Source organism: Salmo salar, chromosome 01, assembly GCF_965601325.2.
Source record: "Salmo salar chromosome 01, fSalSal1, whole genome shotgun sequence".
Classification (NCBI taxonomy): domain Eukaryota; kingdom Metazoa; phylum Chordata; class Actinopteri; order Salmoniformes; family Salmonidae; genus Salmo; species Salmo salar.
In genome coordinates this window covers 76,826,307-76,853,236 of record NC_138291.1, presented here as the reverse complement: position 1 = coordinate 76,853,236, position 26,930 = coordinate 76,826,307, and the positions used below count along the sequence as shown (strand labels likewise).

At 43.4% G+C, this 26,930-nt stretch overlaps 1 protein-coding gene across 5 annotated transcripts in view; it reads right to left on the bottom strand.

Annotated features, from left to right (window-relative positions):
• Positions 1-26,930, bottom strand: part of LOC106613192 (E3 ubiquitin-protein ligase MARCHF8) — a 126,118-nt gene that overhangs the window by 88,178 nt on the left and 11,010 nt on the right. For all 5 annotated transcript variants that reach the window (XM_014215216.3, XM_014215247.3, XM_014215240.3 and 2 more), the window contains exon 2: positions 16,462-16,645. In XM_014215216.3, coding sequence (XP_014070691.1) covers positions 16,462-16,551 — 90 coding nt within the window. In that variant the 5' untranslated portion in view covers positions 16,552-16,645. The remainder of the gene's footprint in view (positions 1-16,461; positions 16,646-26,930) is intronic.

Sequence of the window (26,930 nt, the reverse complement as noted above, 5' to 3'; positions counted from 1 at the left end):
TTATTTCTTGACCTACTTATTTTTCGCCTAATACCTTTTTTGCACTATTGGTTAGAGCCTGTAAGTAAGCATTTCACTGTAAGGTCTACACCTGTTGTATTCAGCGCACGTGACAAATAAACGTTGATTTGATCAATGTTGAATTTTAAAAGCCTTTTATATTCAATGAAGTGCCGTTTAATAGTGCCGTTTAATATAGCAATTCAACGGCTCAAACACGAGACGTATGTGGCAGGGTCTACAGTCAATCACGGTTTACAAAAAGAAAACCAGCCCCGTCGCGGACATCGACATCTTGCTCCCAAACAAATTAAACAACTTCTTTTCTCGATTTGAGGACAATACAGTGCCACTGACACGGCCCGCTACCAAAGCCTGTGGGCTCTCCTTCTCTGTGGCCAACGTGAGTAAACATTTAAACGTGTTAACCCTTGCAAGGCTGCCGGCCCAGACAGCATCCCCGGCCGCGTCCTCAGAGCATGCGCAGACCAGCTGGCTGGTGTGTTTACAGACATATTGAATCTCTCCCTATCACAGTCGGTTTTCCCCACATGCTTCAAGATGGCCACCATTGTTCCTGTTCCCAAGAAGTGCTTTGAGAGACTAGTCAAGGATCATATCACCTCTACTCTACCTGATACTCTAGACCCACTCCAATTTGCTTACCGCCACAATAGGTCCACTGACGTTGCAATCGCCATCACACTGCCCTATCCCATCTGGACAAGAGGAATACCTATGTAAGAATGTGGTTCATTGACTACAGCTCAGCATTCAACAACATAGTACCCTCCAAACTCATCATTAAGCTTGAGACCCTGGGTCTCGACCCCGCCCTGTGCAACTGGGTCCTGGACTTTCTGACGGACCGCACCCAGGTGGTGAGGGTAGGAAACAACATCTCCACCCCGCTGATCCTCAACACTGGGGCCCCACAAGGGTGATTTCTCAGCCCTCTCCTGTACTCCCTGTTCACCCATGACTGCGTGGCCATGCTCGCCTCCAACTCAATCATCAATCAAGTTTGCAGACAACACTACAGTGGTAGGCCTGATTACCAACAATGACGAGACGGCCTACAGGGAGGAGGTGAGGGCCCTTGGAGTGTGGTGTCAGGAAAATACCCTCTCACTCAACGTCAACAAAACAAAAGGAGATGATCGTGGACTTCAGGAAACAGCAGAGGGAGCACCCCCATCCACATCGACGGGACAGAAGTGGAGAAGGTGGAACATTTTAAGTTCCTCGGCGTACACATCACAGACAAACTGAAATGATCCACCCACACAGACAGCGTGGTGAAGAAGGCGCAATAGCGCCTCTTCAACCTCAGGATGCTGAAGAAATTTGGCTTGTCACCTAAAACACTCAAAGTTTTACAGATGCCCAATCGAGAGCATCCTGTCGGGCTGTATCACCGATCGGTACGGAAATTGCACTGCCTTCAACCGCAAGGCTCTTCAGAGGGTAGTGCGTTCTGCACAACGCATCACTGGAGGCAAACTACATGCCCTCCAGGACACCTACAGCACCCGATGTCACAGGAAGGCCAAAAAGATCATCAAGGACAACAACCACTGCCTCTTCACCCCGCTATCATCCAGAAGGCGAGGTCAATACAGGTGCATCAAAGCTGGGACTGAGAGACTGAAAAACAGCTTCTATCTCAAGGCCATCAGACTGTTAAACAGCCATCACTAACATAGAGAGACTGTTGCCAACATACAGACTCAAATCTCTGGTCCTAGTTATTTTGTCATTTCTGAAGATTATTATTTATTTCATGTGATTAGTGATTCATTTTAAGTAAAAAAAATAAACCTGTCGCTCTTTTTAAGGTCAAGCCTGTTACGTGAACTGAACTCTGGTTTTAATATGGTGAAACTTGTCCTTTATAAATATTTTTTTCAAAATAAACATTTAACATCTAATAGTCAAATTATAGTTTATAAGCAGGTGAGCTGGTTCTACTCTTTTGGCCATTTTCTGGTGTTTTGTGGTGGAAAACTCAGTGGGTCGAGCATAACACATCAACCCTGTTACCCACAGATACAGGCCACAAGACATTTTAACATTTTTTTTTAGCTTGCATTCAATTGCCCCTCTCCCTGTCGCAAACAATAAAAGTCCATTCCCTCCGTCACAAGGGGATTTATGGCTGATTTAAGATGAAATCGTCAAACCTGTTACGGTCGACCCTGTTACCCTGACACTTAATAGGCAATTACTATAGCAAAACATTTTATTTAACCTCTTGAGATGGGAAAACGTGTTTTTAAAATTAAGTTTAACATGTGCAGCTCTTCATGAGAGAATGTTAAAATGAGGTGAAATCAAAACTTACACATCTCAAAAGGCACCAAATTAGTGGAAGGACCTAAAGGGTGCTATTTCTGATTGAGCAAGTGTGTCAAACAGTGGGACTGATTCATAACCACGTCAGCACCGGGAATACAGCGCTTATTGAAGGCGGCGACACTAACCCCTAGACCACCCAAACCACAAAGCTACAGTATATCACACCTGTTGTTTTTAAGTAAAGTGTTTACTCTTGCTTCCTGGTGGTCACAAGGCATGTACACTATAGAGGTAGAAAGAGGGCTCTAGATGGATATAATCTGTTTTAGCATGGACATTACCATTGAGGGTTTTTCACCATTTTAAAGTAGTCAACTGGGTGGGGATTCCTATAGGTTGGGAGCGATCGGCCAATGATCACGGCTTTAAGCTATATCTCTGCCATCTTGTGGCCATAATAAATAAACAACAAACAAGATTCGGTTCAGGACTCCAGCACTAACCACCAATATTAGCTTTTAGACTTTTTTTAAACAAAAAATGCAATACTTGCTTTATTGGTCCATTTGCATGGATATTTTTTGCTTTCACAGTACCCAACCTGACACAAAACAAACACATCACAGGCTGGGAGCAGCACATTGCCTGCGGCATCACGCTGGAGCACTTAGGGGAACACTTGGGGGTAAAGTGATTTGCTCAAGGGAACAACGGCGGTAGGTAGTATACAGGGATACTGAAACCGGGAACCCTCCGTCACAGACGCCATAAAGGCACAGATACAAAGATTAGTTCTTTTTCTATCTCTATGATGTAAACATTGTTTTCCTGATAACTTTTCTCCACATCCCCTTCCTCTGCTCCAAGGCTTTATGGGTAATTTGCATTACATTTCCATAACCAGGCCCCTGGCTAGGGCAATCTCGAGAGGACAGAGTTGGGCAGAGGGAACATCATCACAAGAATGTTTGGCACATCTGTTCACACCCTTAGGGTTTGTAGGAATGTTTTTAATACACCTATGGAATTAATCAGAGTTCATTTTGTGTATATTTTGTGAGATAACTGTATTTGTTTGTTGTAAAGGTCATGCTATGGTCTCACCCCTGACGATCTAATCCAAATACCTCAAGGCAGAGGAGAGGACTATTGCCAGCACATGTCGTCACGTTATCACATTAACTTCACATAAGATCACGTGAAAATGTGTTTTTGGAACACTTCACATTTTCTCATGTGAAATGCATGTGTTTTTTCCATAAGACACTGACGGCCAATTGCAATGAAGTAGCTGAACTTCGTACGGAGCACTTTGTTAGCATTGGTTTTCTTAAAACTATACTAAACGGGAGATTACATGCACCTGCATGCTAAAATAAGTTTGATTGCAACGCAAAACCCACAAGAATAAACAAATGACGGATCTCACAATGATTCCAGACAGCTGCAACTTTCGTTGTCTATAGGTTCTCTATTGGTTCCCCAATTAAACAACGATCTATTGGAAAACATAAGGCTGATGAAGGTAGAATAATTCTTATTATAGTATAAGAATATAGTAAAATTATGCCTATACAGTATATTCATTTAAATGCTTCATCTTAAATAGCTTAAAATGTGCCATTTGAAATAACTGTATTAGACTACAGTTTAATTTGATAAACATTTGATTGGCTTGATTTAGTTACACATTTCAAATATGGTCAGTGCAGGGATCTTTTTCCCCAGAATCTTGATAAGAAATTACCATACTTTTTAAGACAAGTTCTAACTAATGGATTACATTAATTGGAAATGAAAAATGATTAAGTGTAGGCTACACCAACATAGTTTTCCATTCATAAAATGTGTAGGGTCAATTGCCACAGTAGATTTTGATAGCAATCAGGACTCAAAGTTCAACACTGGCATCAGCTTTAGGGAGAGGTAGTTTGCAATTGGCCCAGAGAGTGTGAGTGTTATAAGTTTGAGTGTGTGTGTGTGTGTGTGTGTGTGTGTGTGTGTGTGTGTGTGTGTGTGTGTGTGTGTGTGTGTGTGTGTGTGTGTGTTCATGCGTGCATTTGGGTGTGTGCGTGTGTATGGATGCAATTTATAAACAGCTCAGCCTGCTTTGTGTGCATGGGTGTGTAATCTTAATAACTATTTAACTACTTATCACATCAACAATCAAACGCTAAAAGGAGGAAGTTTACCAAGTAAACAAGCAACCACAAGAGAATAATATACCGTTATAAACAAAGTGCAAAGTCTTAAATAACAAAGCATCCATGTCTCTAAACATGTATAAGTGATTAGTCCAGTCACATCAGCTCTCTCCTTATCCTCCATAGCAGACACAGAGCAGTTTCAGTGTCACACTGTTATGGTAAAGCGGTGTCACTCCAAAAATAATTCTGAGAAGTAGTTTATCACATCAGTCACCGGCTTCATTAATAAGTGCATTGACAATGCCATCCCCACAGTGACTGTGCATACATATCCCAACCAGATACCATGGATCACAGGCAACATCCGCACTGAGCTAAATGCTACAGCGGCCGCGTTCAAGGAGCGGGACACTAATCCGGACGCTTATAAGAAATCCCACTACGGGGCCTCCCGAGTGGCGCAGTGGTCTAAGGCACTGCATGGCAGTGCTAGCTGTGCCACTAGAGATAAAGGCTCTAAAGGCTCTGTCGCGATTGGGAGACCCATGGGGTGGCACACAATTAGCCCAGCATCGTACGGGTTAGGGGAGGGTTTGGCCGGTACGGATGTCCTTGTCCCATCACGCACTAGCGACTCCTGTGGCGGCCGGGCGCAGTGCACGCTGACACGGTCGCCAGGTGCACGGTGTTTCCTCCGACACAATGGTGCGGCTGGCTTCCTGCTTAAGTCGGCATTGTGTCAAGAAGCAGTGCGGTTTGGTTGGGTTGTGTTTCAGAGAACGCACGGCTCTCGACCTTCGCCTCTCTCTCTCTCTCTCTCTCTCTCTCTCTCCGTACGGGAGTTGCAGCGATGAGACAAGACTGGGGAGAAAAAATAAATAAATAAATAAATAAATAATAAGAAATCCCGCTACAGGCAATGCAAATAATCTGGGTAGCCATTTGATTAGCTGTTCAGGAGTCTTATGGCTTGGGGGTAGAAGCTATTTAGGATCCTCTTGGACCTAGACTTGGTGCTCCGGTACCGCTTGCCATGCGGTAGCAGAAAGAACAGTCTATGACTAGGTTGGCTGGGGTCTTTCACAATTTTTAGGGCCTTCCTCTGACACCGCCTGGTATAGAGGTCCTGGATGGCAGGTAGCTTGGCCCCGGTGATGTACTGGGTCGTACGCACTACCCTCTGTCTTGCGGTTGGAGGCCAAGCAGTTGCCTTACCAGACATTGATGCAACCCATCAGGATGCTCTCGATGGTGCAGCTGTATGAAAAACAGCCACCTGTCAGAAGATGGTTAGACTTGTTCACCTTGTTATGTTGTGATGAAAGGTCAAGTTCAGGTCAAACCCACTTCTGAGATTTTAATTGCTGACAAGATGGTTGCTGCTGTCAGGGGGAGGTTAGATTTATTAAAATGTTGTTGTCAGGAAAAGTCACGCAAGGAGGACTGAGAGAGGCTATATGAGTTACAGGATGTCTTAGACATTTTGCAGAACCTGGGGAGAGCTATCACATACTGTATTCTGTACCAACTTCTGCATACAATTGTATTTCCACTGCATTTCAGCCCTGCCACAAAAGGACCAGCTGACATCATGTCAGTGATTCTCTCGTTAACACAGGTGTGAGTGTTGACTAGGACAAGGCTGGAGATCACTATGTCATGCTGATTGAGTTTGAATAACAGACTGGAAGCTTCAAAAGGAGGGTGGTGCTTGGAATCATTGTTCTTCCTCTATCAACCATGGATACCTGCAAGGAAACACATGCCGTCATCATTGCTTTGCACAAAAAGGGCTTCACAAGCAAGGATATTGCTGCCAGACAGATTGCACCTAAATCAACCATTTATCGGATCATCAAGAACTTCAAGGAGAGCGGTTCAATTGTTGTGAAGAAGGCTTTCAGGGAGCCAAAGAAAGTCATCAGGGACAGACTGATATTCTGCTAAAGGTACAGGGATTGGACTGCTGAGGACTGGGGTAAAGTCATTTTCTCTGATGAATCCCCTTTCCGATTGTTTGGGGCATCTGGAAAAAAGCTTGTCCGGAGAAGACAAGGTGAGCACTACCATCAGTCCTGTGTCATGCCAACAGTAAAGCATCCTGAGACCATTCATGTGTGGGCTTGCTTCTCAGCCAAGGGAGTGGGCTCACTCACAATTATGCCTAATAACACAGCCATGAATAAAGAATGGTACCAACACATCCTCCGAGAGCAACTTCTCCCAACCATCCAGGAACAGTTTGGTGACGAACAATGCCTTAACCGGCATGAATGAGCACCTTGCCATAAGGCAAAAGTGATAACTAAGTGATTCGGGGAACAAAACATCAATATTTTGGGTCCATGGCCAGGAAACTCCCCAGACCTTAATCCCATTGAGAACGTGTGGTCAATCCTCAAGAGGCGGGTGGACAAACAAAAACCCACATATTCTGACAAACTCCAAGCATTGATTATGCAAGATGGGCTGCCATCAGTCAGGATGTGGCCCAGAAGTTAATTGACAGCATGCCAGGGCGGATTGCAGAGGTCTTGAAAAAGAAGGGTCAACACTGCAAGTATTGACTCTTTGCATCAACTTCATGTAATTGTCAATAAAAGCCTTTGACACTTATGAAATGCTTGTAATTATACTTCAGTATTCCATAGTAACATCTGACAAAAATATCTAAACACACTGAAGCAGCAAACTTTGTGGAAATTAATATTTGTGTCATTCTCAAAACATTTGGCCACGACTGTAGAACTGATCATCTGTTGAAGAAATTGGCCAACAACGCCAAGGAACTTGAAGCTCTCAACCTGCTCCACTACAGCCCCGTTGATGAGAATAGGGGCGTGCTCAATCCTCCTGTTTCTTGTAGTCCACAATTATCTCCTTTGTCTTGATCACGTTGAGGGAGAGGTTGTTGTCCTTGCACCACACGGTCAGGTCTCTGACCTCCTTTTAACCTTAGTGTTTACATAATGTTGCTGCTACTGTCTCTTATGACCGAAAATAACTTCTGGACATCAGAACAGCGATTACTCACCGTGGACTGGAAGAAACTTTTTCCTTTAACGAGTCAGACGAAAAGGATATCCTGCTTTCACTGGAACAGGCCCAGATCCCCACCTTTTGCATGAAGAAAAGACCCATGAATAGGGGCCGCAGATCGGGCAGCCTTCGAAGAATCCGTAGGCGAGCGAGTAAACTCCCACCGCCATCCGTTCTTCTTGCTAACGATATGGACAATATAGAGCTAGTGGAATTTTCCATGCACCGGCAGAACAGAGATGCTACCTCTGGAGAGACGAGGGGTGGGGGTGTGTGTCTATTTGTCAATAACAGCTGGTGTGCAATGTCTAATATTAAAGGAGTCTCGAGGTATTGCTCACCTGAGGTAGAGTACCTTATGATAAGCTGTAGACCACACTATCAACCAAGAGAGTTATCATCTATATTCTTTATATCTGTCTATTTACCACCACAGAACGAAGCTGGCACTAAGACCGCTCTCAACTAACTGTATAAACCCATAAGCAAAGAAGAAAATGCTGGTGATCTGCTTGAAACATGTTGGTATTACAGACTCGGACAGGGAGAGGTTGAAAATGTCAGTGAAGACACTTGCCAGTTGGTCGGCGCATGCTCGGACTACACGTCCTGGTAATCCATCTGGCTCTGCAGCCTTGTGAATGTTGACCTGTTTAAAGGTCTTACTCACATCGGTTGCGGAGAGCCTGATCATACAGTCATCCGGAACAGCTGATGCTCTCATGCATGTTACAGTGTTACTTGCCTCGAAGCGAGCATATAAGTTATTTAGCTTGTCTGGTAGGCTCGTGTCACTGGGCAGCTCTCAGCAGTGCTTCCCTTTGTAGTCTGTAATAGTTTGCAAGCCCTGCCACATCCGACGAGCGTCGGAGCCGGTGTAGTACAATTCGATCTTAGGAAGGGAAACCCAGCCGTGAGCTGCCTAGTGACACGAGCCTACCACACCAGCTAAATGTCTTCTATGCTCGCGTCGAGGCAAGCAACACTGAACTATGCATGAGAGCACCAGCTGTCCGAACGACTGTGTGATCACGCTCTCTCTCTGCATTGTTGGGAAGGGCACATAAGTAAGCATTTTGTCTGTGTCCCAAATGGCACCGTGTTCTTTATATAGTGCAGTACTTTTCCCCAGAGCCCTATGGGAAGGAATAGGGCGACATTTGGAATGCATCCTAACTGTATAACTTTCTGTCTCACAATGTGTTGCTTCAATTTGTTTCAGAGGCATATTTTTCCCAAACACAATTTCATATGGATAACAGTGTTAACACAGTGGATTTACTCAGATATGTGAGAGACAGTCTGTGTGTCTGTGAGTGTGTGTCTTAAAAAGAAATAGATAGACTGAGAATAAATTATTTATTGAGCATTTGAAGAGCGTTGAGAGTTTCTGAGGAAGCAGCTGACTAACACAGAGCTCTAAATAGAGGCAAATGCTCCCTCTCTCCCCCCTTCTCTTTTTTTTGGAGGCACTAAAAGACGAGGTGTGTCTGTTTCGGACAGATGGGCTGCACTCTGACTAAACGGCAGGAGCAACCACACTCAAACACAAACAAACACAAACACTTCCGCTAATCAGAATGCAGAGTAAGCAATAGCTATTTCTCTCGTCCGCTCCATCCCCCTCTCCTCCACTCCTCCGATGGATCCAGAGGGAGGAGAAGAATCACCTCCATTTATCCCTCCATCCCTGAGAGGAATAAATGGATCTTAGCTGCAGGGAGAGAGGGATTGGTGCAGAGCAGAGGGATGGAAGGAGGGATGTTAGCAAAGAACAGAACAACAGAGAGAAGTAGGCCAATTAGAGCATATCGTCTGTCAAGGATGCAGACAAATCATGGATATAGTACGTAACTTACTGAATGACTGCAGCCATCTTAATTCACAAACTTTATGGAGTCTTCAAGCTGAAAGTGTGTCTGCAGCTAAATCAGGCTATGTCAAGTCCACCATATGTACAGGTTGAGCGGGCTCTTGTGAACACCTGTGTTGACATGCTGAGGTACTCAGACCCTGATAAACAATAGACCGTGTTATTGAGTATTTTGTTGTTAAGAAGACAGCACAACGCTTTGTTTAGCAGATCTACAGCTGACCACTACTGCCAGCCCTTCACACACAAACATGCACACACAAACACATGGGAGCACAATAACACAAACAAACACATACACCCTGCGTGTAAAACAATACATGGACATGTCTGGACATGGACGGACGTGTAATTCACTTGTTTACCCCTGCGGGTCAGTCTAGGACGGGTCGCGCCATTTTCAAGTTCAATAATATCCCCCAGGCCATTGGGTTCGCTCATCCACGTGTCTGGACGTGTACGGACGTGTATGGACGTGTACCCATGACCATATAGCTACCCTTTTCTTTCCTACAGCTTACACATGGGTACACAAATAAAGGCACCCGTTCACTTGTGTACTACTCCAGTCAGTCTACCACAGCTTCGACACAGGGGCCTGGGGTCACAATGACCCGAGGACAACGGGAGGGTCGAGCACAAGGACGGGTCACAATGACCCCAGGACAGCGGGAGGGTTGAGCACAAGGACGGGTCACAATGACCCCAGGACAGCGGGAGGGTTAACAGTGGAGCCTCTATACGCACAGGCACAAGAACACTATATAATACAAAAGTATTTGGACACCCCTTCAAATTGGTGGATTCGGCTATTTCAGCCACACCCTTTGCTGACAGGTGTATAAAATCGAGCACACAGCCATGCAATTTCCATAGACAAACACTGTCAGTAGAATGGCCCGTACTGAAGAGCTCAGTGAATTTCAATGTGGCACAGTCATAGGATGCTACCTTTCAAACAAGTCAGTTCATCAAATTTCTTCCCTGCTAGAGCTACCCCAGTGCAGCTATTTTTAAGTGGAAGCGTCTAGGAGCAACAACGGCTCAGCCGCGAAGTGGTAGGCCACACAAGCTCACAGAAGGGGACTTCTGAGTGCTGAAGAGCGTAAAAACATCTGTCCTCGGTTGCAACATTCACTATGGAGTTCCAAACTGCCTCTGGAAGCAACGTCAGCACAAGAACTGTTCGTCGGGAGCTTCATCAAATGGGTTTCCATGGCCGAGCAGCCGAAGATTGCAACCCGAAGATCACCATGCGCAATGCCAAGCATCGGCTGGAATGGTGTAAAGCTCGCCGCCGCGTTCTCTGGAGTGATGAATCACTCTTCACCATCTGGCAGTCCGACGGACTAATCTGAGTTTGGCGGATGCCAGGAGAACGCTACCTGCCCGAATGCATAGTGCCAACGGTAAAGTTTGGTGGAGCAGGAATGATGGTCTGGGGCTCTTTTTCATGGTTCGGGCTAGGTCCCTTAGTTCCAGTGAAGGGAAATCTTAACACTACGGCATACAATGACATTCAAGACGATTCTGTGCTTCCAACTTCGTGGCAACAGTTTGGGGAAGGCCCTTTCCTGTTTCCCCATGACAATGCTCCCGTGCACAAAGCGCGGTCCATACATAAATGGTTTGTTGAGATCGGTGTGGAAGAACTTGACTGGCCTGCACAGAGCCCTGACCTCAACCCCATCAAACACCTTTGGGATGAATTGGAACGCCTACTGCGAGCCAGGCCTAATCGCCCAACATCAGTCCCCGACCTCACTAATGTTCTTGTAAGCAAGTCCCCGCAGCAATGTTCCAACATCTAGTGGAAAGCCTTCCCAGAAGAGTGGAGGCTGTTATAGCAGCAAAGGGGACCAACTCCATATTAATGCCCATGATTTTGGAAAGAGAAGTTTGACGAGCAGGTGTCCACATACTTTGGGTCATGTAGTGTATATCTGGGCTACAGAAATTGGTTCAATTATGGCCTAAAATAAATGTGTTAATATGGGCAGAATATTGTATATAAATGTATTTTCGTTTAATCTAGTTTTTACACTATCCATTAACACCAACCATTCACTATAAAACATTTCTTATCAATGAAAAAGCTAGGCAAAAATAATAGGTTTAAAAATAAGTATGCCTAAAACATTTATTTCAAATAACCTAAAAATACAACAAAATAAGAGTATGCTACATGACAATGCAGTGCTATAGAAACAAGTTCACAAACAAATTGTCCAAGAATGTGCTTAGTGGTCTGGTCTCATACATAAGGATTTAGTCATTGAAAGGGTGGGACAAATGCGAGCACACCGAGCTTCCTGATCTCTTGGGCGTAGTCGGTGCTGTTCAAGAATCTTTGTCGCACTATGGGAAGCATTTGCACTTTTCACCAAATGGCCTGTGTCATGTGAAAGAAGCAACCCCAGTTGTGGGTCCCAAGGAAGCACCTTCATAAAGGCTTTAAAAGCCACCGGCTCGAAATCAGTCACAACTTGGTCAGTTTCTTCCTGGGTCTTCAGGCTTCTCTCCTTCAGGCCATTCATCACCTTTCAGAGCATTGTCTGGAATATGGTTGTGTTCTCCATATAACTTGGAAATAACCCCATCAGTAAGGGTTATGCAACCACGGCATTTGAAAGCATCATATTCGGTGCACTTCCAGAATAACTTATTTGTGGCTGTCATTCCCATCTGTAGGTGTAGCCTTCATTCGCCAGGATAATATTTCCACGCACAGAGAGGATAAATTCGGGTTCCATTGCTTGTTCTGACCTCATCTAATAGGCTGACCACACCGCTCGCGTTGCTCCCATCTCCTCATTGGTTAATAGCGGCAGGTACCCACGTGCCATCTCCTCATTGGTTATACCCACGTGGGTGATTGAAAGACGAACTGTGTTGCCGGTTGTCGTGGTAATACTACGAAAGTTTAGATGCCAATCACCATATAAGTTCAAAGATGAAAAATCCTGGAAGCAGGAGAGATGACTAGAAACGATTCGGTTGGCTGTTTTATGTGTGGATTAAATGCACCTTGTGCATTTTCAGGTAAAATAACAACTCAATGTTTATATCCCAGGACAAATAGCTAAATAGGACAAATTAGCTAGCAAGTGCAAGCTAACTAGCCATAAATGTTTAATGCTTTTCAACCTGTCCCCAAATTAATGTCATTGGTTCAGAGTTTGTTTTGATATTTTAACTTGCGTGTCGTGATCGCATTTGGTGTAGGGGGACAAAATAAATGTATGCACGATGTCGCACGCACGCAGCCGGTTTGGGTTCCGTGTAAGAATAATGAATGCTGAGGGTAGCAGTGCAAAATCCTTTTAAGCAGAATATTTGGATTATTAGCATATGAACGATTTGCAATTCGATTGCTGGACTATTGAAGCCATCCAACCAACCCATTTATTCAGATCCGGCAGTTCAAAGAGGATAGTTTCAAAGGTAATCAATTGGACATACAGTGGGGATAAAAAGTATTTGATCCCCTGCTGATTTTGTACGTTTGCCCACTGACAAAGAAAGGATCAGTCTATAATTTTAATGGTAGGTTTATTTGAACAGTGAGAGACAGAATAACAACAAAAATATCCAGAAAAACGTATGTCAAAAATGTTATAAATTGATTTGCATTTTAATGAGGGAAATAAGTATTTGACCCCCTCTCAATCACAAAGATTTCTGGCTCCCAGGTGTCTTTTATACAGGTAACGAGCTGAGATTAGGAGCACACTCTTAAAGGGAGTGCTCCTAACCGCAGCTTGTTACCTGTAAAAAAGACATCTGTCCACAGAATCAATCAATAAATCAGATTCCAAACTCTCCACCATGGCCAAGACCAAAGAGCTCTCCAAGGATGTCAGGGACAAGATTGTAGACCTACACAAGGCTGGAATGGGCTACAAGACAATCGCCAAGCGCTTGGTGAGAAGGTGACAACATTTGGTGCGATTATTCGCAAATGGAAGAAACACAAAAGAACTGTCAATCTCCCTCGGCCTGGGGCTCCATGCAAGATCTCACCCCGTGGGGTTGCAATGATCATGAGAACGGTGAGGAATCAGCCCAGAACTACACGGGAGGATCTTGTCAATTATCTCAAGGCAGCTGGGACCATAGTCACCAAGAAAACAATTGGTAACACACTACGCCGTGAAGGACTGAAATCCTGCAGCGCCCGCAAGGTCCCCCTGCTCAAGAATACATATACATGCCCGTCTAAAGTTTGCCAATGAACATCTGAATGATTCAGAGGACAACTGGTGAAAGTGTTGTGGTCAGATGAGACCAAAATGGAGCTCTTTGGCATCAACTCAACTCGCCGTGTTTGGAGGAGGAGGAATGCTGGCTATGACCCCAAGAACACCATCTCCACCGTCAAACATGGAGGTGGAAACATTATGCTTTGGAGGTGTTTTTCTGCTAAGGGGACAGGACAACTTCACCGCATCATTTGACGGGGCCATGTACTGTCAAATCTTGAGTGAGAACCTCCTTCCCTCAGCCAGGGCAATGAAAATGGGTCGTGGATGGGTATTCCAGCATGACAATGACCCAAAACACACGGCCAAGGCAACAAAGGAGTGGCTCAATAAGAAGCACATTAAGGTCCTGGAGTGGCCTAGCCAGTCTCCAGACCTTAATCCCATAGAAAATCTGTGGAGGGAGCTGAAGGTTCGAGTTGCCAAACGTCAGCCTCGAAACCTTAATGACTTGGAGAAGATCTGCAAAGAGGAGTGGGACAAAATCCCTCCTGAGATGTGTGCAAACCTGGTGGCCAACTACAAGAAATGTCTGACCTCTGTGATAGCCAACAAGGGTTTTGCCACCAAGTACTAAGTCATGTTTTGCAGAGGGGTCAAATACTTATTTCCCTCATTAAAATGCAAATCATTTTATAACATTTTTGACATGCGTTTTTCTGGATATTTGTGTTGTTATTCTGTCTCTCACTGTTCAAATAAACCTACCATTAAAATTATAGACTGATCATTTTTTTGTAAGTGGGCAAACGTACAAAATCAGCAGGGGATTAAATACTTTCCCCCCCCCCCCCACTGTAGTTATTGTTAATTAGCAGCATACGGCGTACATTTGCATTCATTCAGTTAAATCTCTTAAAATAGCCTATACTCTTCTTGTGCAATGTATAGCCTACTTTACTGTTTGTCTGTCTGGACTGTGTGCCTGTCTTGGTGAGAATCTTAAGTTAAAAGAATACTAAAATAGTTGTCTTTAGTTTGTGGGCATATTATTATTTTACATTTAAGTATGACCTCCTAAAACTAGAACTGTGTTTTGGGCCTCATGGGAATGTAAAATGTTAATACATTCTAATAACATTTTACTTGTCCAAAATCGTGCTGAAATAAAACACTTTTCGATCCTTGTATTAATGGCAGTGTTGTTTGCCTATCAATATAGTAAGCATTTATCTGTGAAATTAGACATCGAACTTGAACCCCGTTTCAACAAATCATCAGCTGATTCAGAAAATTATTTCCAGAATGACAGTAAAGTAAACAGCTGTTGTGATAGCATGCAAGGTTTTTCTAGAATGTTTTGATGTCTCATACGTTACGAAAAGGATAGTCCAAACTATACAGGGTCAAAATGTTGGCCTATAGCATTTTTAAACAGGTTCAAAAGCAAAAAAGCTTTATTTCCTTGTAATGCATTTTATTCAATGGCTTCACCGGAGTGTCCTCAAGCCAAGGTTGGGTGGCACTTTACAACATTCCAATGTTATAGTCTTGTGAATTTCTCATGCATATTTTTGGATTTAAAGTGGGAACAAATTGGAGAGATGGACAAATAACGTTAGTGATTTCAAAACAAAATAGACTACATTTTCATTCATATTATAAAGACATGAGGTGAATATCAAAATAGTTTTAATAAGATGTCTTTGCCTTAAAGTTGTACCTCAGATTAATCTTTTATATAATGGCCTATACAGTAAACTCAAAATATGGTATTCTGTTGTTTTGAAATAGGCAACGTTTTCTGTATCATAATGAGACTCAATGAAACGACACAGGCCAGATGGATTTTGTGATGTTTTCCTATATTACATTGACTTATTAGACTGTTAAATGTAGGGTAAAAGGCAGAAATTTCTGTGGTCTGAATTTCATTATAATTTTTGTTTTCAGTAGGTAGGCCTACCCATGGGTCTCTCCTCTCTCTGAAAGCCTGCTCACTGAAAGCCTGCTCAATACCAAAGCTGATAATTGTGACTTGATTGAATTGGAACGATGTGGATAATGATAATGAGAGCCCATTATAGACTAACCCTTTAATCATAGGCTATTGTTACTTTGTGTCGCTAAAATCTCTGTTTCCATTTCTATAGTCATGTGACAGAGTATTTTTTTATTGAAACCTCCAAATGTCGGCCTTTTACCAGATCCATTTTTTTCTGCATTAAATGTTTTATTTTCATTACTGAACAGAATTCAGTATGCTATAGCCTGTAGATCATTTCTGCCCATATGAACACATTTATTTTAGGCCATATAAAGAACAGCTATGCTTGATTTAATGAAAAGCAGCTAACAGACACAAAATTGTTTCACATTCTTCAATAAAAGAATCATAAACAGAAACAGGAAATAGGCTACACAGCTGGCTTCACAGTTTCCCCGCAAAAAAGGCCTACAAGGAAACTCAACGTATCTCCACAAAGTTGAGTGAGCGAGGGGGTCTGTGCGCTGCGTAGTACCGTCCACAAAATGGCAAGCCACACACACACATCCTCCTGTGACTGTCCGACTCAGCATAGTAGCACAAAACCGTCCACAAACTGAAAGCTTCTCCATATTAAACCACTTCAGCTTAGTAGTGGGGACTTTACTGTGATGAACTGTGAGCTGTTCTCTACTCACACACACGCACAAGCACACACCCCAATCTGTCTTTGTGGAGTTCCTGGAATCACAGCTACACCGAACCGGTATTAAAACATGACAAGGTGTGGCCCACAATGGATCTTGCCATTAGTCTGTTTAAGAAAGTGTGTCATCCTGCCAAAAAGCATGTCATACCAAACGGTGTCCCACTCTAAAAAACACCCCACTAGAAGACCATGATCTTTGGCCCTACCTGTTTGTCCTTGGACTTTCCGCTGCCGCTGACCCGGGAGGAAGTGACATCACGGGGGATGACAGAGATCTGGTGCAGTGGCATGTTCATCCCCGCGCAGCCCACCGGACTGGTCGGGCTCACACACACACTTCCTGTCTCGCTGGCATGACGGGCTGAATTGCTACTCCCAGGCTGCACTGCTCTGGAGAGGAGAATTAGTAGAAAGAGGAGATACAGGTTAGACATACAGAACATAAATAACACTACTCACATTTATTTTCACAAGATATGCATTTATTTTTTTGTAGCCATTTGTTTTCTTTCCTCCAACAGTATGACTGGTCTGGTTTTGGAACTGTGGGTGGCTAATCAGAGTGATGATAACACATTGACAGAGAGAAGAGTCGGAACAGCCCATGCTGTGAAGTCTATAAAAACTATAGTCTGAAAATAGAATAATAGCACATTGACGGAGAGGGAGAGAATGAACCATGGTCTGAATAGAACATGATAACACACTGACTGTCCACATTGACAAAGAGCTGGGTGATACGGGAAAAAATCTGTATCGCGATAAATTGCCTGAATTGATGCGATGATGACAAATAGAACAATATGTTTATAACAATGAGCACCACAGAGGTCATTTCCATGTTAAAGGACCCATACGCGCTAAACATCACCCAGAAAAAGTCTTAAAAGGTATTAGAAAAACATCAAAACACAATAATGTTGAATTAAAGACCCCTACCAACTAATATCAACACGTATAATAAGAATGTACTCTTAACTGACTTGCCTAGTTAAATTAAGGGTAAACACAAATAAAAATATTTAGTTTGGGATAACATTTTCTGCCTTCTGTAAGTTCAATAAACATTGCCTTGTGCTGTGAAGGCTGAACCATGGTCAATCAATCAAATGTATTTTATAAAGCCCTTTTGACAACAGCAGTTGTCACAAAGTGCAGCACCATGGTAACAAAACAACAGGGAGGGAGGGAGGGAGGGAAGAGGTAGAAGACAGGAAGATGGCGAGGATGAGGGGTATTGATGCATCACTAATCTAGTGCTGTCTGGAAGTAGAGGTGGGTTCTCTCTCAGTAAAGGTTAGGGATATCTCAGGGGACTATATGGGATTCTGGTGGTCTCTCCCTCAGATCCCAAGGACATTATAGACTGTGAGGACAAGACACAGGGAGACTAACAAGGGGACCTGATACCATCACAGACAGATGAATTACACACCAGGGCTTTCCATTAAGGAATGGCTTTCCATTATGTAATGAGAGAGAAGGAGAGCAGGAGAGAGGGAGACAGAGAAAAAGAGATGGGGGAGAGAGGGAGACAGAGAAAGAGAGATGGGGCAGAGTGAAGGAGGGTGGAGAGAGAGAGTGACAGTGAAAGAGAGACCTCCAACATGCAATTGCTTATGAGCTTATCTCCAGTGTGAGACAGTGAGACCAGAGAAATGTCTGCACACACCACTGTTTCCCCTACAAACTAGTGCTACATGGACACTGACCCAGCCTTCACCATCCTACACACACTACTGCACTAACACACACACACACACACACAAACAAAGCCAGGCTTTATGCAGATACAGGGACAGGGTCATGTGTTTGTAGGCAGTACTGCCATTTTGTTTCACGTGGTGCTCTGTTTGGACCGCTGTAGACCCCAGCAGCATTATGACACACACACACACACACACACACACACACACACACACACACACACACACACACACACACACACACACACACACACACACACACACACACACACACACACACACACACACGTTGACCCTAGCCCTACTTCACATATCGCTTGCTTATTACTAGATAACAATTTATAGTTGAACCGAATCTGCTAGAAAGATAATGTACTCATAGAATTTGAATTATCTGCAAAAGAACAGGCCTTAATCAATATACTGTAGCTAGTACTTCACCAATATAGCCAACTGAACAAGCAGAGGACTGAAGCCTTTACAGAAGTAAGCCTGGTTCTGAACTAATCTCTAGGCCTCTAGGTGGGGCCTAAAATTGAGATTGTACTAAATATTTCAACTCCATGTGGGTTACATTTACATTCTGGACAATCACTGTTACTGTATATGTCTGGCCCATCACTTTTTCAGTAACCGTCTGGCCAATCAATAACTTCCTGAAAAGGTTTGATCGGTCAGAAAGTGACCTTGTTGCCATGGTACCAGCTACAGAGGTCATTATGACTGGAGGCTTGTTTGGTTTTACAATAACATGCTGAAACACACAAAAGAGAGCGAGAGTGGGCTCTGATTGATATTACCACGCACACACACTGCTTGAGTCTAATGATTCATACACCATTCCCACTTGGCACAGACGTCACTTCGCCCCAGGTGGTGAAGGTAGGAAACCACACCTCCACCCTGCTGATCCTCAACACTGAGGCCCCACAAGGGTGCGTGCTCAGTCCCCTCCTGTACTCTCTGTTCACCCATGACTGCGTGGCCATGCACGTCTCCAACTCAATCATCAAGTTTGCAGACGACACAACAGTAGTAGGCTTGATTACCAACAATGATGAGACAGCCTACAGGGAGGAGGTGAGGGCACTCGGAGTGTGGTGTCAGGAAAACAAACTCTCACTCAACGTCAACAAAACAAAGGAGATGATCGTGGACTTCAGGAAACAGCAGAGGGAGCACCCCCCTATCCACATCGACAGGACCACAGTGGAGAAGGTGGAAAGCTTCAAGTTCCTCGCCGTACACATCACTGACAAACTGAAATGGTCAACTCAGACAGACAGTGTGGTGAAGAAGGCGCAACACCTAAAATCCTCACAAACTTTCGAGAGCATCCTGTCGGGCTGTATCACCGCTTGATACGGCCAATGTACCGCCCGCAACTGCATGGCTCTCCAAAGGGGAGTGCGGTCTGCCCAACGCATCACCGGTCTGCCATCACCGGTCTGCCCCCAAACTACCTGCCCTCCAGGACACCTACAGCACCCAATGTCACAGGAAGGCCAAAAAGATAATCAAGGACAACAACCACCCGAGCCACTGCCTGTTCACCCCACTATCATCCAGAAGGCGAGGTCAGTACAGGTGAATCAAAGCTGAGACAGAGAGACAGAAAAATAGCTTCTATCTCAAGGCCATCAGACTGTTAAACAGTCATCACTAGCACATAAAGGCTGCTGTCTATATACATAGAGTTAAAATCACTGGCCACTTTAATAAATAGAACACTAGTCACTATAATAATTTACCCATCTCATATGTATATACTGTATCATATACTTTTCTACTGTATCTTATTCTATGCTGCTCTGACATTGATCGTCCATATATTTGTATTTTCTTAATTCCATTCCTTTACAAAATTTGTTTGTATTGGGTATATGTTGTGTAATTGTTAGATATTACTTGTTAGATATTACTGCACTGTCGGAGCTAGAAGTGCAAGGAGTTAGCTACACCCGCAATAACATCTGCTAAACACATGTATATCTTTATTTAACTAGGCAAGTCAGTTAAGAACAAATTCTTATTACAATAAAGACCTAGGAACAGTGGGTTAACTGCCTTGTTCAGGGGCAAAATGACAGATTTTTACCATGTCAGCTCAGGAATTAGATCTAGCAACCTTCCGGTTACTGGCCCAATGCTCTAACCACTAGGCTACCTGCCGCCCCAAAATATGTATATGTATATGACCAATAAAATGTTATTTTATTTAGTTTACATTTGGTTGAGTTGTCACCATGTCATTGAATTTAGGTTAAAGGTTTGGTGAAAAAAAACTATTTCCTTACGTTGAGGACTTTTTCCAAATTCAATCAGTTTTCCACATTGATTCAGTCAGTTTTTGCACAGTGGGTTGTTTCTTGCTGCGAGTTTTTAATAAGTGATTGACAAGTTTGCCGCCATTGGACTCTGGAGCTGTGGAAACGTGTTCTCTGGAGTGATGAATCATGCTTCACCATCTGGCAGTCCGACAGACGAATCTGGGTTTGGCAGATGCCAGTAGAACGCTACCTGCCCCAATGCATAGTGCCAACTGTAAAGTTTAGTGGAGGAGGAATAATGGTCTGGGGCTGTTTTTCATGGACCGAGCTAGGCCCCTTAGTTCCAGTGAAGGGAAATCTTAACGCTACAGCATACAATGACATTCAAGACGATTCTATGCTTCCAACTTTGTGACGAAGGTTTGGGGAAGGCCCTTTCCTGTTTCAGCATGACAATGTGCACAAAGCGAGGTCCATACAGAAATGGTTTGTCGAGATCGGTGTGGAAGAACTTGACTGGCCTACACAGAGCCCTGACCTCAACCCTGTTTAACGCTTTTAGTATGAATTGGAATGCCCACTGTGAGGCCAGGCCTAATCGGCCAACATCAGTGCCCGACCTCACTAATGCTCTCGTGGCTGAATGTAAGCAAGTCTCCGCAGCAATGTTCCAACATCTAGTGGAAAGCCCTCCCAGAAGAGTGGAGGCTGTTATAGCTGCAAAGAGGGGACCAACTCCATATTAATGCCCATGATTTTGTAATGAGCAAGTGTCCACATACACTATATGACCAAAAGTATCTAAATCAGGCCCAAAGAAATCCTGCACCCCCTGTCAAAAAATATTTCTGCCGTCTCGGACTGTAGCCTACAGCGCATTTTCTATATTAGCGGGTTAGGACCTGGTGCAGGCCTCAGATTTTCTCTTTTTCACATATAGGTTGGGCGGTTGTGGGTGAGTTATTAGCAACTGCAGGCGGGTGCGGGTGGAAAAATAGCTAACCGCACCACTAACCCATTGATTCTTAAAGAATATAACTTAGAAATGCCTCATGAGTTCGTTCAACTGTCGGACCCCATCAGAACCCAAAATATAAGCTTGTTTTACTCCAATGTTGTAAACAATGTATATAAACATTTTATAGCCTCAAAACTCTCTCTCCCTCCTCATATCCACAACAACAGAATCAATTAATAAAGAGTGTGTTCTCACTAATCGTTAGCTCACTGAAGTCAACAAACCTTACAGATACATTTTTATAATATCATAATAGACACAGGTATGTATTGATGTACAGTAATAACATAATCACACATCTTTCATTATAAGTTTCCAATGATACCACCGACTGGTATTGAACATGTGTGTCAGCCTGTAAACCTTAGTGATGGTCAAACACAAGCTGGCAGGCTTCTGTGTGAAGGGACACACAGTTCAGCCCTGAATATCTTCAGATAACAAACTTTCATTAAAAGGCAATACAGGCTGGTTGTTACAATTACTGTTCATACTGAATACCACCTCTGTTTACACTCTTCATAAAGTCCCGTTGTGTGTGCGTGCGTGTCATGCTTTCTGAACATCCCACATCTACTGTCTATGTCTGGGAAAAATGGAACAAAAATTCTAACTGATTATTCTGCTGAGGTGAAATTTTGTTAGGAAACCATTGATAAACTGATTAGAAACATTGACGCAACCTTTCCATCTGTGAGATGTAAAGCTGGCCTCGGTGTATACAACCAACCCAGTTCTTTCTCTGCTGCAGGCCTTTGTACTTTCATTATAATAGGAATGTTTCTCCGTAGAGGCCTGTAAAAATGGACCCTGTATAAAGCTCTGGTAGTTCCAGTCAACAGTGATTTCATTGCAGCCATGAGCAAGGTCTTGAATAAATCTTTCCTTTATGGATTTAAATTCAAAGATAGTGCTATGCTGTTTATCAAGTCTCCAGACCTGTTGTGAAAAATCTATTTCAAATGTATTTTAATGAGCCAACCTGGATAAAAGGTAGTTAAATCAAATGTACACCTATATGATACATAAATTAAGCATCCACCCATGAAATTATCTTTCAAAACACAAGTGCTGTATAAATCTACACATCCATGACGAATGAAAAGGCCTCCTGTGTAAAGCGGGAACTGCAACTTCAGGGCGACAAAACAGGCAGCCTGAGCCCTTGAAGGACCACAATGACATCATCGACCAGAGAATGGTAAGGTACAGTACATCATCAAAAAGAGATAATGTATTATTACTCCCAATCCATTCCAGCTGAGCCAGCACTTCTGCCAAGGTGATATATGGGGCTGTCAACTGTTTCCAGTTTCATTGCGTACCAATACCATTCATCTCAGCCACCATGTGTGTTAAGTGTTCTGGCACAAAATGTCAGCTGTGGAATGGGATGAGATATCCCCATATAGGCCTAATGTGAAGTGCTTTGAGGCTTTGTCAAAAGCGCTATATAAAAATGCAACCAACTACCTAGTGCCATCAGCCACCGCCTAGCTCCTATCTCTGTTGTGTGCTTCAGAGGGGCTTTGCAAACAGCCTACATTCCAACCACCACAGAGTTCTTTACACTGCAGGCACTCTAGGGAGGCTGGGACAGCAAGGTCTGACATCCTCCACAGAGAGAGAAGCTATTCCAGAGGATCAATATTAATTCTCCCTATGGAGGCTGATAGACAGACATAGTGGAGCACAGAGCACAGCAGGGATAGATTGAGTTACTGTAGAGAACAGTAGACAGGCAGACATAGTGGAGCTCAGAGCAGGGAATGGTTAGATTGAGTTAGAAGACAGAAGGTAAACCAGGACAACACTTATACCGGACTGTATTACATCCATTGCATTACAGGCCTGAGTCATTCCACCTCAAAAAGCACAATAAAGAAATAGTTTCTGTTGTTAGAAACACTTAAGATTAGCATTCCTGAAACATTACATTGTTGAAATATAATTTGATCTCTGAGAAATTAAGTTAAGCTGAATGAGTAAGACAAAGGGAATCCAACAGAATTATCAATAGCCACCCAAAGACCCCTCCACGCAAATTCCACCCTCAACAACCAGTTTACAGTATTAGTTCTCTATGTTTAACAAGTAGTATGGAGCTGCTGCTTGGAGTATTGATTCTTCATCCTTTGTAATGTATTCCCTGTGAATCTGATGTTTTTTCCCCATTCAGAAAAATCTACCATTGAAGTCGCTTGCATTATTTACCGTAAATTAGTGTGAACGTACCATGTGTTGCCCACTAGATGCCGCTCTTCCTGCTACTGCCACCACACCCTTTTATCCATTTTGCTGGTCTCTTGTGTTTGTTACGTTTCAGAACATTTTCTTTGCAACTTTGGTAGAAAACCAATACCTTTTGCTCATGATGAAAACAATAGTCCCGTATTGATGTCACTTGTTAAATCCATTTCAATCAGTGTAAATGATGGGGAGGAGACAGGCTAAATAAGTATTTTTTTGCCTTGAGACAATTGAGACATGGATTGCGTATGTGTGCTATTCAGTGTGCCATTCAGAGGATGAATGGGCAAGACAAAATACACTGCTCAAAAAAATAAAGGGAACACTTAAACACATCCTAGATCTGAATGAAATAAATAATCTTATTAAATACTTTCTTCTTTACATAGTTGAATGTGCTGACAACAAAATCACACAAAAAGAATCAATGGAAATCCAATTTATCAACCCATGGAGGTCTGGATTTGGAGTCACACTCAAAATTAAAGTGGAAAACCACACTACAAGCTGATCCAACTTTGATGTAATGTCCTTAAAACAAGTCAAAATGAGGCTCAGTAGTGTGTGTGGCCTCCACGTGCCTGTATGACCTCCCTACAACGCCTGGGCATGCTCCTGATGAGGTGGCGGATGGTCTACTGAGGGATCTCCTCCCAGACCTGGACTAAAGCATCCGCCAACTCCTGGACAGTCTGTGGTGCAACGTGGCGTTGGTGGATGGAGCAAGACATGATGTCCCAGATGTGCTCAATTGGATTCAGGTCTGGGGAACGGGCGGGCCAGTCCATAGCATCAATGCCTTCCTCTTGCAGGAGGAACCCAGGGCCAACCGCACCAGCATATGGTCTCACAAGGGGTCTGAGGATCTCATCTCGGTACCTAATGGCAGTCAGGCTACCTCTGGCGAGCACATGGAGGGCTGTGCGGCCCCCCAAAGAAATGCCACCCCACACCATGACTGACCCACCGCCAAACCGGTCATGCTGGAGGATGTTGCAGGCAGCAGAACGTTCTCCACGGCGTCTCCAGACTCTGTCACGTCTGTCACGTGCTCAGTGTGAACCTGCTTTCATCTGTGAAGAGCACAGGGCGCCAGTGGCGAATTTGCCAATCTTGGTGTTCTCTGGCAAATGCCAAACGTCCTGCACGGTGTTGGGCTGTAAGCACAACCCCCACCTGTGGACGTCGGGCCCTCATACCACCCTCATGGAGTGTTTCTGACCGTTTGAGCAGACACATGCACATTTGTGGCCTGCTGGAGGTCATTTTGCAGGGCTCTGGCAGTGCTTCTCCTGCTCCTCCTTGCACAAAGGCGGAGGTAGCGGTCCTGCTGCTGGGTTGTTGCCCTCCTACGGCCTCCTCCACGTCTCCTGATGTACTGGCCTGTCTCCTGGTAGCACCTCCATGCTCTGGACACTACGCTGACAGACACAGCAAACCTTCTTGCCACAGCTCGCATTGATGTGCCATCCTGGATGAGCTGCACTACCTGAGCCACTTGTGTGGGTTGTAGACTCCGTCTCATGCTACCACTAGAGTGAAAGCACCGCCAGCATTCAAAAGTGACCAAAACATCAGCCAGGAAGCATAGGAACTGAGAAGTGGTCTGTGGTCCCCACCTGCAGAACCACTCCTTTATTGGGGGTGTCTTGCTAATTGCCTATAATTTCCACCTGTTGTCTATTCCATTTGCACAACAGCATGTGACATTTATTGTCAATCAGTGTTCCTTCCTAAGTGGACAGTTTGATTTCACAGAAGTGTGATTGACTTGGAGTTACATTGTGTTGTTTAAGTGTTCCCTTTATTTTTTTGAGCAGTGTACATTTTGATTTGTTTAACACTTTTTTGGTTACAAGACGATTCCATATGTGTTATTTCCTAGTTTTGATGTCTTCACTATTATTCTACAATGTAGAAAATAGTAAACAAAGAAAAACCCTTGAATGTGTAGGTGTTCTAAAACTTTTGACCAGTAGTGTAAGCCTAGACGATATCCCAAAAACTAGCAATACACTGAATTCATACATTCTCAGTCATTTTAAATTGTTAACACAATACAACACATTTTTAAAATCTGAGAGGTAAACTCAATAAAGTATTTAATAATTTGGCTGTGTATTTCGGATGGAATCAAGGCATTACAATGTACCAGAGGCCACCAACATTGAGCTTGTTTGGCAATAAATAAATTCTTAACACGGCGGGCACGGTCCAGGAATTCCTAGCTGGCTACTTTTTCTATTTGGCTGGCTACTCTATGTGCTTAAGGAAAACACTGACCAGATTCACAGGGAATGTATTAAAAAGGCTGAAGTAGCAATACTCCAAACAGCAGCGCAATACTACCTGTCAAACATACAGAACTGATACTGTATACTGGTTGTTGGGGTGGGATTGGCATGGGGTGTGGGGGGTCCGTGTGTGGCTTTTGACCATTATATTGGATTACCCATTGTTAGGAAGAATTATGGTCCAAATCAGATGTTAAGTACTATATATATATTGAAGATTTTATTTTTATCCTATAAATTAAAAATGGCCAATTTGGGTGCAAACAATTAGCTTAATTTCTCAGATATCAAATTATATTTCAACAAAATAATGTTTCAGGAATTATAATTTTGTTGGTTTATAACTAGAGAAATTATTTCAGAACAATCTGAGATGGTGGGTGACTTGGCTTGATGAAATGACATTCACACCTATCAGAAACAAAGAAGAGAGAGCGAGAGGGAGAGTATTTGTGTGCGTGTGTATTTCTGTCGGCTAGCTTTGCTTCCTCACCGTCATACTGAAAGCTACGTAAGTTTTGACTCATCTGATGAAATACTATCACATTCTTTTCACATTTACAAAATTGCTGTAACAATGTAACAATACTTGGAAAGAGCAGATATGTTTAAAAGAGAATACTTAATTTCCCGGGCTAGAAAAAGACTGACAGAGAGACAGAGAAAGAGAGACAGAGTAAGAGCGAGAAAGAGCATGAGAGAGACTGATCATATGTGATTACGACTCATCGTTGTTTCATCTTCCGAAGGCTTTGTTTATATATCTCTGTTTGTCCAACAACACAATTGTTCTTTCTTTGAATGTACACTACCGTTCAAAAGTTTCTAGTGTATATGAGATGGATGCTGTTTTAGAGATAAATCCACATAGTAAATGCTGCCACCTCAGTCTGATCATAGTGCAGTGACATCATGATTAGCATCACAGTGAAGACACAGGTTCATCCCAATATTCTCTCCTTCATCCTGAAGTGTGCACTCGTCCACTACTCCCCACAAATTGAAACACATTGACATGCATATTATCAATGCTGGCTCTCCATGTATACAGTTGAAGTCGGAAGTTTACATACACTTAGGTTGGAGACATTAAAACTCGTTTTTCAACCACTCCACAAATTTCTTGTTAACAAACTA